General features: G+C 34.5%; 3 protein-coding genes across 3 annotated transcripts; 2 read left to right on the top strand and 1 right to left on the bottom strand.

The window, feature by feature from the left end:
• Positions 1–1,541: 1,541 nt before the first annotated feature.
• On the bottom strand, positions 1,542–5,999 carry LOC112522628 (O-fucosyltransferase 3-like). The gene is made up of 8 exons (XM_025131880.1): positions 5,597–5,999; positions 4,836–4,903; positions 4,672–4,760; positions 4,417–4,579; positions 4,014–4,303; positions 3,141–3,345; positions 2,397–2,554; positions 1,542–2,167 (listed from the first exon to the last, which is right to left on the bottom strand). Exons 1-8 carry the CDS (start codon positions 5,865–5,867, stop codon positions 1,921–1,923), a joined length of 1,491 nt encoding a protein of 496 aa, XP_024987648.1. The 5' UTR covers positions 5,868–5,999; the 3' UTR covers positions 1,542–1,920.
• Positions 6,000–11,142: 5,143 nt separating this feature from the next.
• Positions 11,143–14,659, top strand: LOC112522629 (transmembrane emp24 domain-containing protein p24delta9-like). The gene is made up of 4 exons (XM_025131881.1): positions 11,143–11,553; positions 12,062–12,271; positions 13,841–13,917; positions 14,334–14,659. Exons 1-4 carry the CDS (start codon positions 11,344–11,346, stop codon positions 14,476–14,478), a joined length of 642 nt encoding a protein of 213 aa, XP_024987649.1. The 5' UTR covers positions 11,143–11,343; the 3' UTR covers positions 14,479–14,659.
• A 2,064-nt stretch (positions 14,660–16,723) lies between these two features.
• Positions 16,724–19,545, top strand: LOC112523607 (G-type lectin S-receptor-like serine/threonine-protein kinase At5g35370). The gene has a single exon (XM_025133277.1). It carries the CDS (start codon positions 16,736–16,738, stop codon positions 19,364–19,366), a length of 2,631 nt encoding a protein of 876 aa, XP_024989045.1. The 5' UTR covers positions 16,724–16,735; the 3' UTR covers positions 19,367–19,545.
• Positions 19,546–20,547: the final 1,002 nt, after the last annotated feature.

Consider the following 20,547-nt stretch of genomic DNA (forward strand, 5'->3'; position numbering starts at 1 on the left):
TAAATAATATTAATGTATAATATATGATTAACAAATATTAATAATGTTTAACTTTTATCAATATTTATTTATAATTAATATTAATAAGAGTTATAATTGCAAAAAAAAATATTACAATAAGCTACCAAAAATGTTATTTCAAGTAGCGTTTTAATACGTTAGCTTATATGCATACAAACATGTACGCAAAAAATAAGCTAGCTTATTTAACCTAAAAAATTCTCTAATCATATCATTGAATCACTTGATGCGAGTGTTTTTTGGTTTTTATTTTTTATTGTTTTTCCCTGAAATATATAGAAATAAACGATTATTTTAAATTACAAAACAGTTACTGTACTATGCTAAAGTAGAAAATAACGTACCTGTTGAATATGCTCTTTAATTTAACTGTTGTTGCAAAAAAGAGTTTCTAAATCTTCAAACTTTCTACTTTAACATAGTTGTTAGAGATGTTAACATCGGACAACTGAACAATATTGATTTCATACAGTAATATCATAAAAATAATTCGAAAAAAATGGCCCCACTTTTTTTTTAAAAAAAATTCTAATATAAAAAATATGGTTCAAAGTGGTGTCCACACAATAAATAACCAAATGGTCTTCCTTTTTGTTTTATGTTGGTTGGTAGCCCCCACCATGCTTGTATTTTCTTTTAACACAAAGATTATTGATTTTGATAGTTGTTATTCAATGTGATTGTTGCATGGTCATCCCCATCATTCAAAATTGATGCTATTTTTCTTTTTTCGTTTTTCTTTTTTATTATTATTTTACAATTAAATTTTAATTTTTTTGAATAGATTACATTAAAATTAGATCAATTTTGAGTTTATTATTTTGGAGAACAAACTTTCGGAACTGTCATTTTAGTGTCTGAAACAAACTTTTAGTATTGTTTAAGGGTTTTCGACCTGTTCGACAGGTAACATGTTACCTGTAAATGATGTGGCATAGAATAAAAGAAATAACAAATGCTCGATAGATGATAAGAAAATCCACGTCAGTTATTTTTTTCTTACAACAAAAATAAAGTATAAAGTAGGTATCTAATCCTTTGTAAGTCAATCTTAGTTTTATATTAATATTAAAAAAACATATTTTATTTTAGTTTTAAAATTAAATTGTAAAAATAAAAAATATTAGATATTGTCCGTTTTGATCACAACTGAACTCACGGTTTTAAAACACATCAAATAAAGTAGGTATCTAATCCTTTGTAAGTCAATCTTAGTTTCTCCTCTCCAATCAATGTGGGTCTTACACATAAAGTATAAAGTCCCAAGCAGAAAATAACAGGCTAACATAATAACTTCGAATTCAACTTAAAACTATAGTATAAATTATTGGTAGTCCAGACTTATAAACAGCTCACAAATATCATTTATATTTACGCAAAACGGGTTGTTACAGAAAGCATATGATCGATATTTGAAATAAAACTCGACTGAAACGATAATATCATAATATTGAATATACATAACTTATCACTTAATCATTTTGTACTAAACCATTCAAAATATATTTCGGAACAAATCAAGTACAATCTTCCAATTCTAAAAAGGTTTACTTCGATATACCCCTAATTTGTACTATATTTTCCCTAGCAAGCGATGGTACAAAGAGTTATCCTACTAAATGTAGGAAATTTTACCCACATTATAATCAAATTTCATCAAAATGACCAAAATACCCATTAGCACCCGGGTCTCGGAAAACGAGGCTTTTAGGGTTCGACATGTATGACCCGGGCCTTTTCGTGCCGAGTAAGTCATGAACCGCGCTTTTAACCACAATCCACACTCCAAATGTACACATTCGCGGAAGACAAGCGTTGTGCGTCCTTTTGCACCGGAAAAATCGTCAATTATCAATAAAAACCGATTGACGTAAATCTCATGGCCGAACGAACACCTTCCTAGATGTCGTTACCACAACTTGTTGCATTGCATAAGCATTCTTGAGGGTTGGCATAAAAGTAGTCTTCCTCCTTCGGCTTCTCGTTAATAATTCTACGATCATCTGGTTGGCCCCTTCTTCTCTCGTGCGCCATTTTTATGGCGCCCGAGAACTCGGTCCACGAGAGCGTCCCATTATGGTGCAAATCTATCAACTCTACAACCCGTTTTCGATCTAGTCGTATAGTTTCCTTGAAACCAAGGTACCTGCATTTCAGATTTCCTTCGACAATTATACCAACGTTATCCGAATTACAGATAGCGCCTGGTCTTTTCCAACATCAAGCAGCAGACTGATCCAATAACCTCCAAATCGATTTAAAACAATAGTGAAAGTTATTGGTAGCCCACAATGATGAGGTTTTTCATCAAGTTTTTTCACAGGTTTTTCAGATCACATCATCGCCAACTTTTCAAACATACAAATAAACCGTACCTTCGGTGACCTTCGACGAGCTTTGCCATGTTACCATCGTAAGAAGGAACGAAGATGTTACTAGCAACCGACACTATGAAATCTAGAGCTGCCATTTGTGACGAATGATTCTGAAACTGTTTCAACTCTTCTGGATCTAATAACGTTTCTTTCTTCACCTGAAACAACAATCGAGCCTTTTAATCCCAAATCAACCAACTTGAAAGTACAAGAAATCCCGTCTTTTCGCAACACGAATTGCGTAAGCGTGACTCTGGTAAGAGTGCGGTCTCAGAAAGAGGTTTGGTCTGGGTAAGCACTGACCGGGTAAGAGAGACACTCCAACATCATTGGGTCGGTATTATCAGTCAGCAACATTGGGGCCGTTTGGTTGCTTTTTCATTAAGTTCTGTATGAATAAAGTTGTCTGTGTGGATTAATCTGTCTGTATAAATTGTGAAAGCTTTTAATTGGGAGGGTTTTTTCAAATGGAAGGAGCTTGTTTTTTAATTGTGAGGAGAAGGGTCTGGCAAAAAAACTTGACTTTCTACATAAAACTCTCCCTAGAAGCTTACTAAATAAGGCACTTCCTATATCATCAAGCCACTACCAAACAGTCATGTATAACTGACAGAAAAAGTTGTGAGTTCCGTTAAGCTCATTAAGGTGCTAACAAACAAGCCCATAATCTCTTACCGGGTAAGAGGTAAGAGACGGTAAGCATTTAGTAAGCAGACCCTAAGTAGAGTAACTAGCATCACTTACTATTTGGGGAAATGTAGTTCGTAGCGTTGCAAGTCTCTTCTGACCGCCATAAATTTCACCCGATGCAATATATATTTGTGTGTTTTTGTCGAAATCCATTGCTCGTAGAACCAATGCCACCTCCTCGGGTGTAAGAGGACACAAACCTTGCGATCTCCTCTCTTCCGACACGATCTCTTTCTCCCTCCACCATGGGAACGCGTACCTGAAATATTAAAATTTTCCTTTTTGTCAAGTTTTTCAATCTAAACTTACATTTCCACATTGCTATCACTGAAAACAACTGTTTTACTTTTTAAGATAGAGGTCATGTCTGCGTACATCTTACCCTCCAGAGAAACCTCTAGGTGGGATATACCGGGATCGTTGGGTTTGGTTTAATTCATGTCTACGAAATTCCCCAATTTAAGTCGTTTAGGGTGCGTTTGGTATCCGGACAAAAGAGCTGGTCAGCTTTTGGTAAGACAGAACTGGACACGACAGAAGAGATGTATGTTTATGTAGCTTCCAATTTTTATTTTATACCTTTTCTATATTATTTTATTATTAATAATATTTAATAAATTACATAAATTAATCAAAATATAGAAACCGTACAAGTGAAAGTTTAAATATCATAAAATACAATATATAAAATTTGAAGAATGAATAAAATGTAAAAGGGAAGCGTATTTGATGTTTCACAATAGAATTATGTTTTATTTTGAGGTTATATTGGTAAAATAGAGGTTTGTTCCACCTTGCTCCATGGAGGGGGTGGAACACGCCTGTTCCACTCTGGTTCCACATAAAAGTCCTGCCAAACGTGGAACAGTGATCTATGTTCTGTTATGCCCTTTAGTGTACCGAATGCACTCTTAAAGTTAGTTTTACCTCATATGTTTGAGTTCCTCGGCTTCCTCATGGGTGCAACCATGTGTACAACCCGAAAACGCCAACATGTCCATCTCGTATCTAAGGTGCAACGCTACAAATGGTCCTTTTTCCCGGAGAATGTGAACCAATTTATCACCGAGAGCTTCTATCCGAGGTGTGAATTTTAATGCTTGGAAATTGACACGACACCTGAGTCTTTGAAGATCAAGAGGTATCCCGTTGTTTGCTAATCGAGTGTCCGTTCGATTGAAGCGTATCACCTTATGCTTGCTAAAAAGTGGTAGAATCTGCATTGCATTTTGGAAACAAAGCAATGATATCATATGGGATCGTAAACTCTAAACATTCTCGATTTCCTAAAGAAATTAAGCATCCTCCGGAATAAGAAATAAACACGGACCTGTTCAAGGTAATATTTTTTGCTTGACCAGCTAACGGGCGGCATAATAAGTGGCTGAAATCCATATTTCCTGTTAAATCTCTTTGGCAATCTTTTAACGATCCGGATTTCATTTCTTAGCGAGTTAATGAAGTGTCCAACGTCAAAAATGTCCTCAAAATCACTGAAACAAACACCATAACGCAAATTCATTCAAAACCAACGTCAAAATATCCATAAAGAGCTCAAATTTATTCAAAAGCAACGGTTTTTCACCTAGGATCAGCCCAGAAAGACGTTTTATCGAGTTCTGGAACAACCAATGTAAGATTTAAAAGACAGGCAACCGTCACCATATCACAAATCTGAAAACGACCAACGTGGAGAGTAAATAAATCGTCGTCAAACTACACAACATAGCCAAAAAAAGCACCACATACCGCAGCTCTCATTTGATTTAAACCCCCGTTACAAGAAACTCTAAGGAAACCATTACTCGTGTAATTCCCTGCATAATAAAACAAAAGCTCGTAAAAGGAATCGAATTTATAACAAAACCCTACAAACTTTTCGGAAAATAAGCAACTGGCCACTCTGCAATTCTTGAAAGTAACACCGAAGCTGTACTGGAAAGGCCCAAAGCCAATCCCAGGGAACAGTGAAGCTTCATAGGGTCTTTTATGTCCAGATGCATGTAGTCCGCATCTTCACGGACATGTCTATTTCACCGAGCCTCTCTCCAAGACAGTGTCCGGATCGTTACGCCTTTCGTGCGGGTCGGAACTTACCCGACAAGGAATTTCGCTACCCTAGGACCATTATAGCTACGGCCGCCGTTCACGGCTTCGGTCGCTGGCTCCCTGAGGTCACCAACTTCCTTGACCTTCCGACGCTGGACAGGCGACAGCCCCCATACATGGTCTTACGACTTTGCGGAGACCTGTGTTTTGGTAAATAGTCGCTCGTCTATGTAGAAAGCTAAGTTTTTTTTCCAAATCTGTCATTCCCATTAAAAAAACAAAATCATTCCATTTATGAAAAAAAAAACCTCTCAAAAGACAGATTAATCCACGCAGACAACTTTAGACTTAATGAAAAACCGAACAAACAACCCTTTAACCTCATTAGATGCTATAAACTAAAAAGATTCACACAAAAACACCCAATTCAAATCAAGATTAAACATTTCCAAAGTACTCACTTGAAGGAGGCAATGGTGGCAGGGATGAAATGGTCTTTTCAACTTGAATAGACAGTCTTCCTGGATCATTCATCCGGTTCGAGAAACTGGTTAACAATTTCGGTTGCCAGAGCTCACCAACAGCTAGAATCTGAACCAAGCAAGTCCAAACCACAATGCTGGAACAAACCCTAATGAACCACACATGTAACCTAGTTCTTTGAATCACTTGACCTTGAATCTTAGCCCACCGAACCACCTGACCACCACTATTCTCAGATCTAACATCCATTTCTCTTCTTCACACCTCATCGTTTCTTCATTCCAGAAAGAAAAAAGAAACGCCTAAATCTTTAAATTTTCAGCCCCACCAAAAAGTTGCAGTTTTCATGAAACCAGTAAGAACCATGAAAGAAGTTGAATCGAAACCTAAGAAACCCCAAATTGGGTGGTTAGGGATTTGCATAAAGATTCGAATTCTCACGAATTAACATCACATTGAAGATATAATGACGTCAAAAACCAATAAAATTAACCTAAATGTTGGAATTTGCAAGAAGAATCAAGATTTGGGGATTTAACATGAAGAATCGAATTAACCTAAATCTTTGAAACGACGAACTGGAGGTTTATGATTTCGCAAAAAGAGATGGAAATTTATGGAAATAGATGAGCAGCGGTGGTGGTTCTTTTGCTGTTAATGTGTGAATGTTTCTTGTTTGTCATGAAAAATAGAGAGATACAGACATCTTTGTGGTGGGGAAATCACAAGGATGGAGAAGAAGTAATTATTCAAAATATTCAATTTTATGTTTAATTTTTTATGTTGCCGATTGTCGATGTTGATTTGATTTTTAAATATTCTTCAAATACATTTTCAATAACTAAAAGATTATATGTGTAATACAACAAAATATATCTTGACTTTAATGTTTCGTTTTATTTCGTCTTTGTAGATATTTTAATATGGTGTCTATGTGGTGTTGGGAAAGGAATAATGTTTGTATTTTTGAATAAAATATAAATTTAAATAAATCATAAAATTTCGAAAATAAATATATTAATATTAATATCAAATTAACTATTTAAAAGTTTTTGTTTTTTATGTAATTTGTTTAATTCATTTTTTATTATAATTTAATTTTGATTTAGTAACAAGTAATTTATTTTTGATTTAATAATATAATTTTTTTATAAGGATAATTATTAAGTATTTTATTAAAACTCAATTATTATCCTAATTATATTTTAGATTTTTTATATTTAAAATGAAATGTTTATCTTATATTTGACTATATTTATCTGCAGTTAGTTACACGCATTTAAACATGAACTTTAATAAGTTGTGCATACGTACAGTTTATTTGTAATCTTGAATTTTAAGTAATATGCATCAATAAACAGTACTTCATACATTAAAAAAATGGTTTTTAAGAGTTTTTGTCAAATGTTTTATAATATATTTATTATTATACTATTTTATTAATGTATTGAACTATTAATTTATATAATATAATTAAAAAATTGAATAAAATATTAATATACGTTTTTCTAAAGACCTACTTTATTGACTTTCAAATATAGAGTCCAACATTTTGAATCTTATTTTCTTAGTGTTTGATTAAAAATGAAAACAACTTCGTTTTTGTATTTTTAGCGTCGGTCTGAAGATGGTCTTATTAGCAACCTTCATTCTTCTCATTTTTGTTGTCACCTCTTCTTTAACTCGTAAAATTAAGAATGATAAAAAGTCAAGAAAACAAAATAATGAGTAAACTATAATTTTCGTTCCTATAGTTTAACAAAAATTCCGATTTTCGTTCTTGTGGTTTTGAAATTGCAATTTCAAAACCACAAGGACACAATTGCAATCTTTACCAACCCACAAGGATGAAAATCGTAGTTTACTCTAAGAAGTCTCCACAATGATAGTTCCTACAAGACATTTTGCTTTTTATTAATAAGAATATTGCATTGGAGATGCTTTAAATGACTACACGGTCTAAAAGTTTTTTACTTTTTTACAAAACAGTCATCAAGTTGCAACTTGCAAGTTAATGTCGCAAGACAGATTTTCGTTCAATGTTGCAAGTTGTGGCATGTCTCTGCAGTGCTGGAAGCTGTGAGTTTAGCTTGTTTTTTGTGCCTAGATACATGTCCTTTCGGTACCACAAGTTGGGGTGTCCCAACTTATTTTTGCGGTGAGCCCACTTTTTATCTGGATGCATCATAAATATCATAAACCATAAAGAAAAGTGTCTTATAACTAGAGGATCGTTTACCTAAATCATTGCCGAGTAAAATGCTTACAAGTGAGAGTCAACACTCTACTCTCACTTACTTTATCAGGTAAGATTATAGTCTATCAAAACAGTATCGAATATAGCAATTTATCCGAGAAGTGTTAATCAGATAAGATTATTTGTCCATGTTATCGCTTTTACCATTGGTCTCTACCATATACATCTGGTAAGGTAATGATTTGATAAACGATTATAACATAATCATTTGGTAAATACAAAAATAAATTTAAATTAAAAATAATTGATAAACCCAAAGATAAAAAGGAGATAATATCATGACTGTTTTAATATGGTATTATTATTGCTTTAAACTTTAAAGTGTTGATATTATTTAAATGGCTGTTTTTCCATCATATGAATTTATTTTATTTAAAAAGTTAATTAATATTATTTGAAAACAAATTAATAACTTGACATTGATTGCATAATCAATGGAAAATATTCATCTAGAAAATTAAAGGTGATTATTTGCAAACTTACATCCATGCAAGATAATTAAAAACAGTTTCATAATTTCTTTTTAATGATGATTAGGATAACATATACCTACCTAAGTTTTATTTATACAAAAATGTAGAAGGGTACTCGTGGAATGTAGCGAGATACATCTCGATTTTAATGTTTCGTTTTATTTTGTCCTCTGTCGATATTATAATATGGTTTTATGTGGTTTTGAGAAAAACGATAATGTTTTTTTTATTTTTGAAATAAAATATAAATTTGAAAATATCTTGAAATTTTTTAAAAAATATCAATATTAGTATCAAATTGACTATTTATAAGTTTTTGTTTTGTTATGTAATTTTTTTAGTTCAGATTCTTTATTATTATAATTAAACATTTTGTTAGAACACAATGATTATCCTAATTATATTTTAGATTTTTTATATTTAAGATAAAATGTTTATCCAATATTTTATTATGTTTATCTGCAGTTAATCACACGAATTCAAGCATGAAGCTTTAATAAGTTGTACTTATGCATTATTTACTTGTAATCTTAAACTTTAAGTAATATGCATCAATAAACAATATATATATATATATATGGTTTTTAAGATTTTTTTTATCAATGTTTTATAATATAATATAGTTCAGAAGTCCTTTTTCAATAATTTTCTTATTCCTAAAATTCATTAATCCAATTTAGACCACATAATTAGATAAATAATATTTGCTTAATAATCTAATTTAATTTAAAATTTTCTCTTCTCCATGACATATACGCATACACACAATTAAAAGTGCACACAAAGTAAAAATACTATAAACATTTATAAAAAATAAAAATACCATTATAATTTGTGAATGCATTGTTAATAGACTTTAAATTTGATTCAATGAACATCTCGATTGATCATAATAAATGAACTTTAATAATCTTTCATAGATATCCAAATTATAATAAATAAACTCTCATTATTTATATCAATATTTCAATTAATTTGTTTTTATGATTTATACTAACAATTAAACTTATAAAATATCTCTCTCTCATATATATATATATATATATATATAATTAACATTATGTAATTATGCATCCATGCATGTTCCAAGATAACTCATAAGTGGAACAATGATTAAAAATTTGTAAGCATGTGAAAAGCGAGTAATTTCCCTTTGACAACAAGTTTTCTTATTGCTCATCAACCGCCATATAAAATCTAGTGATTAAATAATAAATGAAAATGATAATTTTGTATCTATATTTTGTAAAAAGATTTATTTTTACTGATGAATCCAGAGATTATCATGTCTAATATAGCGTATGAATTTGAATGAAACACTGGATATAACTAAAACTGTTATTTCATCATTAAATTAGTGTTGGACTTATTCGGGTTTCTAACCTTTTCTAAACTACCTGATAATAAACCACTAATGTACGGTTTATTCAGTTTTAGGTTACTCGGTTTTTGGGTTTTCCGATTCAATAATAGGTAAACCGAATAAGAGTTCATATTCTTTTTCTGGATACTCGACACCAACAATTTTTTTTCAAATGAATAGTCGCGTGTTGCTTCCAATTTATATCGTCCGAATACATTATTCGGTTAAACAAATTATTTGACCCAAAAAGTGAATGAACCAAATGGCCAAATCTCATTCGGTTTAAATGGATTATTCGGTTTTGTTTCTTACACCCCTACGAGAGTAGATTATGTTTTTCATCCCTATGGTTGGGGCTGTAAACGAACCAAACGTTCAGCGAACCGTTCGGCAGGAAGTTCGTTTATGTTCGTTTATTTAATAAATGAACGAACATGAACAAATTTTTTTGTTCGTTTAGTTAAACGAACGAACATGAACAAGAGTCTCGTTCGTTCATTTATGTTCGTGAACGTTCGTTCATTTACCGTTCGTTTACGTTCGTTCATTTATGTTCGTGAACGTTCGTTCATTTACCGTTCNTTCGTTCATTTACCGTTCGTTTACGTTCGTTCATTTATGTTCGTGAACGTTCGTTCATTTACCGTTCGTTTACGTTCGTTCATTTATCGTTCGTTTACGTTCGTTCATTTATCGTTCGTTTACGTTCGTTTATGTTCGTTTATATATTAAATTTAATATACAATCTTTTATTTAATTACTTAGAATTCAAATAATATTTATTTATATTCGTTTAGCCCGTTCGTTTATGTTCGTTTAGGCCGTTCGTTTATGTTCGTTTAGGCCGTTCGTTTATGTTCGTTTAGCATGTTAACGAACGAACATAAACGAACACGAACACACCTTATTTCTAAACGAACGAACACGAACACAAAGATTTTCGTTCGTTTACCGTTCGTGTTCGTTCGTTTGTTCAGTTAAGTTAAACGAACGAACATGAACAAGCCTCCGTTCGTGTTCGTTCGGTTCGTTTACAGCCCTACCTATGGTTTGTTAGAAATTATAGTTATCGTCCTTGTGGTTTTAATAATTGCAGTTTTAGTCCCTTTCGTTTGTAAATTATTATTATTATTTTCATTCTTATGATTTATAATTTATTGTTGTTTCATTTATTGTGATTTACAAATTTTTATCATTTTGATCCCTTGTATTTAAAGAGGTAAAAATTAATTTAAAGACGTAATAAGTTACAAATTATTGGGACAAATATGTAATTTACTCCCCTAATAAAATGGTACAAAAATGTCCTTTTGGTACTAGAATGATAAATTTTTTATAAAATAGTCAAAAGTGAATTATTGAATCATACTATAGGGACTGTTTATGTAATTATTTCTTTGATCTGATTTGGCCACCGTATTTTTACTTTCCATACTTTCTTGTGCTTCTGGTTTACCCGTGAAGATCTAACAACACAGATGCGACTGAAATCCCATTGACTCTTGGTTCACTTGGGTGTTTGATTCTTCAAAGTTTGTTTCATCAAGAAATCCTCTCTCTACGATAGATCCCTGAATATAGCTGAAATCCCAACTCGAAATCACCTTCTGCAGATCAAGATCTCTGTTAACAATGAAGCTTCAAAGATTTGCAGTCTGTATCGTTGTAATCATAGGGCTTCTATCCACAATCGCTCAATCAATACGTTTCGAACTCGAATCGGGTCATACTAAATGCATAGCAGAAGATATCAAGAGCAATTCTATGACTGTTGGTCATTACTCCATAGTTAATCCTAATGAAGGACAGCCTTTACCTGAATCTCACAGAATCACTCTCAAGGTCAACTAGAAATTCAGTTTTAGATGCTAATTTCGTTATTTATTATGAGTTAGGAATGTAGGGTTTGTTCGATATTGCGATTTGTTTGGGTTTGGGTGTCTTTGAACTCTATTATATTGTTTTTTTTGGCAGATGTGAATTTATATGACTTATATGTTTTGGATTCTTATTTAATTTTTGGGGCCTTACGAATTGAAACTTGGGATTTAACTCTATATGAACTAGAATTTGGTATTATCGATTTTTCTTGTTTCCAATTAGGTTTTATGAACGAATTATGTGTTTGGGATATGGTTTTCATAAAATCTCTGTTGGATTCTTGATTTAGGGCTCAGGATTTGTTTAAAATTGTGAGGTTTTGCTTGAATTTTTGCTGGGATATATGTGGGTTTTGTATGATACTCAAATTGGTAACAAATATGTGATTTCTTTGAAGCTTTTATTCTTGCCTTATGCGGGATGGTTGGATTGAAGTCTTGTTTTGGTTATTGTAATTTGTGTAATGCAGGTGACTTCGGCATATGGGAATAGCTATCACTCTGCTGAAAATGTGCAATCGGGTCAATTTGCTTTTCAGGCTGTCGAGGCTGGTGATTATATGGCTTGTTTTTTTGCTATCGATCACCAACCAGCGCTTAAGATTCCTATCGAATTTGATTGGAGGTCTGGTGTAGCTGCCAAAGATTGGTCCAATGTCGCCAAGAAAGGTTCAGTAGATGTAAGTCTATCTATCCATCCATCTTTCTGATCACATCTTGTGTTATGCATATATACAGGGTCAGGTTCAGGGGAAAACCGCAAAAAAAATGGAAAACTAAGGAACATCTTAGTAACCGTTCATCTAGACGGTATGCATATGTGCATACAAGTAATCTGTAAACAATTTGTACATATGCACATGTGCATAAAAACCAAGAAACAGTTCTAATTACTTGTATGCACATTTGCATATGGTCCAGATGAATGCTTACGAGGGTGTTACTCAGTTTTTCATTTTTTTGGGGGTTTTCCCCTGAACCCACCCCTCTCTCTCTATATATATGTGTGTGTGTGTTATATTTTGTAGTTCCTATTTCAACACGAAAATATCCTATTATGCAAATGCACAGATAGATGGTGTCGATGATTGGAGCATCATCAATTGAGTGACGTATAAGAAACTCCTTTTTGCACTTTTTTTGGTCATATCATTGCCAACTCTCTTATCCATAAAGAAAGAGCTTAGAACAAATATCCTATCTCTCCTACTTTCTCCATTTGGAGCAAGTTTTGGAGCAATAGCGTAAGTTAAAAACTCCAAAATCTCTATTTTCTCCGTTTTGAGAATTTGTTAGAGATGCTTTCTAGTTGTTGATTAATATTTATAACACATAATAGGGTATCGTGCATCTTGATATGTATACGTCGATAACTCTCCTCATTGGTTTGAGCTATGAAGTATGATATCATCGTTCAAATGGTACTCTTGAAGATTGCAATACTTTTCTTTTTAGAATGTCTAATGAAAATTCCAACACTTCCTTGTGCCGGAAGTTTTCACTTTTCATGTTAAGTTATTGTTGGAGAACCTAGAAGGGGGATGGGGCGAATAGGTTGTTACTGCTGTTTACGATTCTTGTTGGTTGTTTACATTTTGGAAACGTAAATACAAAACAACTCATAAAACACAAAATCAGACGAATCACTGATGTAGGAAATAAAGAGTTTTAGTAGAAGAATTGACACAAGTATTTAGAGTGGTTGAGAACCTTGTCCTAGTCCACTTTTCCCGAGACCCATCTCGAGAGACAACTTCACTAGAATAATTGTGATGCTTAATGATGCAAACACAAACCGATACAATATAGGACACCTGCTGATACAATGGAGGTTCACGAGCGATGACTCCTGGCCATTCGTGGTCGCCTGATTAGTCGGTGTTCTTAAGCTAGCCCAGATTTCCACTGATACAAAAAAAATGGCTTTTTTTCCTGTATCACTTTCAAATGCATCTCAAGAAATGTTATTTCAATGGGAGTCACTTGGCTTATTTGGATACATAAAACGCGAAGTGATCCTCGGGATATCTTCGGCTAGAAGCTTCGTCGTTTCTTGTCTTTTTGGCATGATTTCCAAGGGTCGGACTCCGAGCTTCCTACACTAACAAGTTGTAAACTTGCAGATAATTCAAGATTAACAAATGTAGGATGCACAACATTAAACAAGTTCGTCAATACTAATGGATGTTTTGTCAAATCATTTAAACAGTCTTAAGTTGAAATCGTAAACTTTGTGTATTTTGCTGCAGGCGATGAACTTTGAGCTGAAGAAACTGGGAGATGCCATAACTTCGATTCATGAGGAGATGTTTTATCTCCGAGAGAGGTTAGGCTCTGTTTATTAGCAGCTTAATGAGCTTAATGGGACTCATAGTTTATTCTGTTAGCTATACATGACTATTTGGTAGTCGCTTAATTATATAGAAAGTGACTTATTTAGTAAGCTTCTATTCCAAACCTGCCTCTTCCAATTAATAAACATGCTCTTTCCATCTATGGAAAAGCCCTCCCCAAACAAAAACCTTCCCAATCTATACAGAAAAATTAATTTACACAGACAACTTTATCCATACAAGCCTTAATGGAAAACCAACCAAACAGCCCCTTAGTGAATCTATTTACAACGAAAACAAGATGACTCAAAAAGTGTCGATCACTTTGTGGTTAAATGCAATCATCAATCGTTCTTTCTTTCAAAACTCGTTCTTAAATTTTGAAGTTTTCTGCAAATTGGTGTTACAGGGAACAAGAAATGCAAGAGCTTAACAAAATCACGAACTCAAGAATGGCGTGGTTGAGTTTTCTTTCGCTGTTTATATGCTTATCGGTGGCAGGTTTGCAGCTTTGGCACCTGAAATCGTTCTTTGAGAAGAAGAAACTCATTTGAGATCCCTCTGTTCGATATTATGTTTTCGTGTACAATTTTTCGTCTCTTAAGAGTCAACACACGCTCATTACTTGTGTCTCTAAATACTTGTAGACGTCCTGGGAACTTCTTGTTAGGATCGAAAATCGCATCTAAATCTGAGAAATTAAAGATCCCTTACTTACGATTCCGCTTTTCGGCACCGGGTTCTTTTGTGCATCTCTAGCCATGATGTAGAATTGTGTTTGGTGTTCCTTCCATCATTGCAAAATGTTAAATTCTTTAAATTGTTTCACTCCTAAATATTTAAAAATTAGGAGCTGAAATTCGAACTTGACCGGGCTTTCTCGGACCTAATTTTTTGTGCATGATGGCTATTTTGACCGGGCTTTAACCCAAAAAACCAGATTTTATCTGGGCTTTTTTGGGTTGGGCTTGGATTGGGTCTTGGAAAATAACATGGTCTAATCGGGCTTTCAAGCCTAATTTAGACCTATTGGTGATTTAAGTGAAATCATAAAGTCATATTATACCATTGGATTCATAAAAAAGATACGGGGTTGTTAGTTAAGCTATAACATAATCTCATAATCACTAGAATCAGGGGCGAATACAAAGTTTTTTTTTCAAACGATGACATCATTTGACTATAAGGAAAAAAATATAGGGAAAAATTTTCACCGTTTTACTACAAGAAACAAATATACGGAATTTTCTTTTCAAAAAGTGACACCGTTTGACTAAGAAAATGACACTAATAGAATTCGAACTTGAGTCTGAGGTGGAATAAAAGTCTTGCAAACCAACTATACCAAATAAACTTATTCTCATTGTAGTTTCAAAATACATACGATGACACACAACAAATTAATACGGTTACACCTTTCACGAACCAAAATTTTTTTACCCTTCAACAGAGGAATTACGGTGGCACATGCCACATATACCATTAAAATAGGTCGGTCTCTAACTAGAATTCTCTCCCATTTTTTTTAATATCTAAAATATTTCATATGTGAAAATTTTCAAGTGCCACGTTCCCACCAAAGTTTTCATAACTTCCAAAAGGTGGTCTAAAAACTTGGGTGTAAATGTCGCTTTTATCCTTGACTTATTGTGGCTTATTCATTAATTAATGATTGCCAAGTTTCAACTTCAATGAATAAGCCAATATTTTCAACATATATCATAAAACTAATAATATTGTTTTTTGAATTATTATAATTCTAAAGGATAAACCAAGATAACCGTGACATGTTAAAATTTTCATGTTCTTCTGTTTTTTAAAAATATTTATTTATAGTTCTTTTTTTCTATAATATCATAACGTCTTAATACAATAAGAACCTTAATAGAACTTTTACATTATACAAAATTAATTGGATACTTACTAAGCGTTTTTTTGTTAGTATCTTAATGAGTGCTTTATGCAGCCAAGTTTTTTCCAACTCATCCTCCCAATTGAGAAAAATGACCTACCATCTATAAAAAAAAACTCAACCTATACAGACATATTAATCAATACAGACAACTTTATTCATACAAGACTTAATGAAAAATCAATACAGACAGCAGACTGTTTGGTTGATTTTATATTAAGTCGTCTATCAATGAAACTATTTATTTGGATTAATATATTTGTTAAGACTAAGAATTTTTTTGTTTCAAAAAGAGTTTTTCATATATTGAACAAATGTGTTTTTCAATTGGAATAGATATATTAAAAAAAAAACTTGACTTTTTACATAAACATCTTCCTAAAAGTTCATTGAACAAGGACCTGTTTTACAGTTGCTGAATGGTTTGATGCAAAATAATTAAGATGCTCTCATGATATAGTACAAGATTAAATATAATTGTTTGGTGATTGTTTACAATGAAATTAATGCGCTGAATTGTTAAGGAGATTCATGATACAAAATAATTCAAAAGATTTTATAATCATTAAAAATAGATTTTTTTGTCAAACAAGATTCACCTCTTATCGATTCAAAAATTATTTTTTATATTTAACCACAATTACAACTGCTGCGTAAAGCTGATTAAGTTGACGCAAACAAGTGGGGGCAATGGTTCACGCCTACAGCTGCCACAGCCGAAAATTAAATACGGACATACCCACCACATCACATTTCAGATAAAGTCAACCCTTTGACCTTCTCAACCGTCAGCAAAATAAAAATAAAAATAAAAAACTCCAATAATGTACCTTACCGCCATTTTCATCTTCTCCAATCCAAAACACAATTTTCCGGTGGTCAATTCTCTCTCTGCATGGATGGCCGTCGCCACCATCTTCCTCCTCCTCCTCACCCTCTCTACCACCTCCGATTCTGCTCCCACTTTCACCGCCTCCATTCCCGCCAACTTCACAGCTTCCCACTTCCAGTTCATCGACCAATCCGGCGACTTCCTCCGCTCCATTAATCGCACTTACACCGCCGCCATCGCCAACCCACAGCCGACGTCTCCGTCGTTCTACCTTCTCATCTACCACTCCCAATCCCACACCGTCGTTTGGTCCGCCAACCGCAATAACCCCATCTCAAATTCCGGTCAACTCCGACTATCCAACACTGGGTTAGCGATCTACGACGATTCCAGCGTACGCGTTTGGTCAACGCCTCCGATCGCCTCCACGGTCGCTTCTTTGCAGATGCTGGAATCTGGAAATTTAGTTCTTGTCGACCGGTTTAATTCAACTTTGTGGCAATCTTTTGATTATCCGACGGACACCGTCGTCTCCGGGCAAAGATTTCCGGTGGGTGGATCGTTAATCGCGTCGAAAAGTCTGGGTGATTTCTCGGAGGGAGATTATACGTTTGAGATGACCGCCGGCGACGGGATATTACAGTGGCAAAGTTTAACGTATTACAGACTTTTAATGGATTCCAAATCTATCAAAAATTCAAACCAACCGTTTTCGTATCTCATGGTAAATGGGTCGGGGTTTTATCTGTTCGGAGACCCGGGATCGGGGTTGGCGGCGCAGGTATTGATAACGGCGGCGACTGGAGATTCCGATTACCGGATTTTGAAGATGTCAACCGACGGTTATCTCATTGTTATGAGATATACGAATAATGTTTGGGTTACGGATTTCACGACGCCGGCGGACGATAGTTGCCGGACTCCTTCCAGGTGCGGTAAACTTGGAGTTTGTTCCACCGGCGGCGATTGTTCTTGTCCACCCGGATTTCGAGGTGATCGGAGCTCAAGTGGGTGTTCTCCGTCTGATAGTTCACTGTCGTTGCCGGAATCTTGTGGTGGTAACAGAACTCAACGGCGATCTAACTCGTCGGAGAATTATATCTACATTCAGCTTGGAAATGAAATGAAATATTTTTCAATTGGTTTCATAAATCCGATTAAAGAAGGTGTGGATTTATCAAGTTGTGAAGATCTTTGCTCTGCAAATTGTTCTTGTTTGGGTTTCTTCCATGGAAATCCATCTGGATCATGTTATCTGCTTGAAAACCATCTGGGTTCCGTCACCTCAAGCTCTAACAATGGAGTCGGAGATCCATTAGGGTTTATCAAAGCAATATCTTCATCATCTTCATCTCGAAATGTCGACGATAATTCGAATTCCGATTTCCCGGTGATCGCTTTGGTGTTACTTCCGGCCTCCGGCGTTCTGCTAATCTCCATTTTCACAATCTGGATTCTTAGAAGAAGAAGAAGAAGCAAGAAGATGGTTTTGAGATCGAAGAAATCGATGAACAATTCGTTCTCGGGAGAGCTCGAGGTGTTCTCGATTGCGGGTTTACCCGTACGGTTAACTCACGGGGATCTTGTCGAGGCCACGGCGAATTTCGGTACTCAGATCGGGTCCGGTGGATTCGGGACGGTTTACAAAGGCGTCCTCCGCGATAAAACGGTGGTGGCAGTGAAGAAGATCACGGCTTTGGGTGCTCAGGGGAAGAAGGAATTCGGGACGGAAATCGCGATCATCGGTAACATTCATCATGTGAATCTTGTTAAGCTCAAGGGCTTTTGCGCCCAAGGAAGTGAGCGGTTCTTGGTGTACGAATATATGAGCCGTGGTTCGTTGGACCGCACCCTCTTCGGTAGCGGACCGCCATTGGAATGGCAAGAAAGGTTCGAGATCGCACTCGGAACCGCTCGTGGCCTTGCGTACTTGCACAATGGGTGTGAACACAAGATTATACATTGCGACGTTAAGCCCGAAAACATTCTTCTAAACGACAATATGCAAGTGAAGATCTCGGATTTTGGGCTCTCAAAATTGTTGAGTCCGGAACAATCCGGATTGTTCACAACGATGAGAGGGACTCGAGGGTACCTAGCACCCGAGTGGCTAACAAATGCAGCGATCTCAGATAAGACCGATGTTTATAGCTACGGTATGGTTTTGTTGGAGTTGATTCAAGGACGAAAGAATTGCGTACAAGCGACGAACCATAGCTCCGGAAACCCGACAAGTAGCACCGATGGGCGGTCTTCGGGTTCATCAGGATCCCGAAACCATCCTCGTCCACGATCATTTTATTTCCCATTACACGCATTGGAGATGCATGAAGAGTGTCGGTATTTGGAGCTCGTGGAACCTAGATTAGCGGGCCGGGTGGCAAAAGACGACGCCGAGAAGCTCGTGAAGGTGGCTCTGTGTTGTTTGCACGAAGACCCGTCGTTGCGGCCCACTATGGCGAACGTGGTCGGGATGCTCGAAGGAGTGTTGGCGGTGGGTGAGCCGCGGTTGGAGTGTTTGAACTTTTTAAGGTTCTACGGAAGGCGGTTCACGGAGGCATCAATGGTGGAAAGCGGGGCGGAGGCGGAAATCCCGGACGGGGTTATGGTGGCCAACAATGATAATAGTAGTAGTGCCACGGCATCTCTCAACTCGTTTTCGTATATGTCGTCGCAACAAGTCTCGGGTCCTAGGTAGCAACGGCAAAACATTGTTTGTTGATTTTTCGGTTTTTATTGACGGAAAATTCTAACCGTTTAGTTTCGTAACGTTAAATGTTACGAGAATAAACGGTTAGAATGTTTGTAACGTAGCTTTTTATGGTTTTCAGGTTTTTTGGATTGGTTTTAATGTAAAGGATTACCTTAATTTAATCAAAATAGCTCAGTTTTCTAAACAGTCAAATTTACTCTTTAATCATTTATTAATTGAATTTTTATTTTTAGTTGGTGTCTATGTGAATTTATATTTCCATAAAGAATTTATTTTTTATTTATTTTTAATCTGCAAAATTGTAATTACGTAAATCCATAATGTAAAATTTTGGTTCTAAAAGTAAAAAAAAAGAAAATAAGAATTTAATTGGGAAGATTGACTATTGAGGCAAATTTCTCCTTAATTTTTAGTGCTTAAGTTGGTTTTATTACTTCATCAATCTCAAAATAAGTGCATACATTTATATTTTAATTTGTTTTTAAATAAATATTTTAAAATCAAGTACCTATTTTTTAATTTTACTTTTAATTATGAGATGGAGAAATTTATTACTTTTAATATTTTTTTTGAAGTATATAATACTTATATACGGCAAATGCAACAAATAAACTCACACACCCTCCTCACCTTTGGTGAGGTTTAAACCCTTGACCTCCTAGGAAGCCAAGGGCTACGATACTGCTAGGCCAAAGGCCCTTTGGTTTATTACTCTTAATATATATGTATTAAAAAACCAAAAGAGAACTAATCGATATATATATATATATATATATATATATATATATATATAGGGTATACTTCATATGCATCCATGTTCATTTGTATAACCAATGCAATCCAATCAATTGGGTTATTTATGGAAATGATAAAAGTTCATTGATTATGATTTGAATATTTATGGAAGATGACTATGATTCATTAACTATGATCAATATTTTATATTAGAAAACAAATCAAAACTTTTATGAAATCACATATTCATCAAATTAAATAGACAGTTGAGATTGAGTTGTATTGGTTGTACAAATGTAAAGTGTTGCATAATAACTCACCTTTATATATATATATATATATATATATATATGGACCTAATCAAATGAGAACTAATTAGTTTGTGGTAACTGTGAGAACCAATATTAACCACAAATCAATAGATAAATTAG

The sequence above is a fragment of the Cynara cardunculus genome, assembly GCF_001531365.2.
Source record: "Cynara cardunculus var. scolymus isolate 2C chromosome LG 12, CcrdV1, whole genome shotgun sequence".
Classification (NCBI taxonomy): domain Eukaryota; kingdom Viridiplantae; phylum Streptophyta; class Magnoliopsida; order Asterales; family Asteraceae; genus Cynara; species Cynara cardunculus.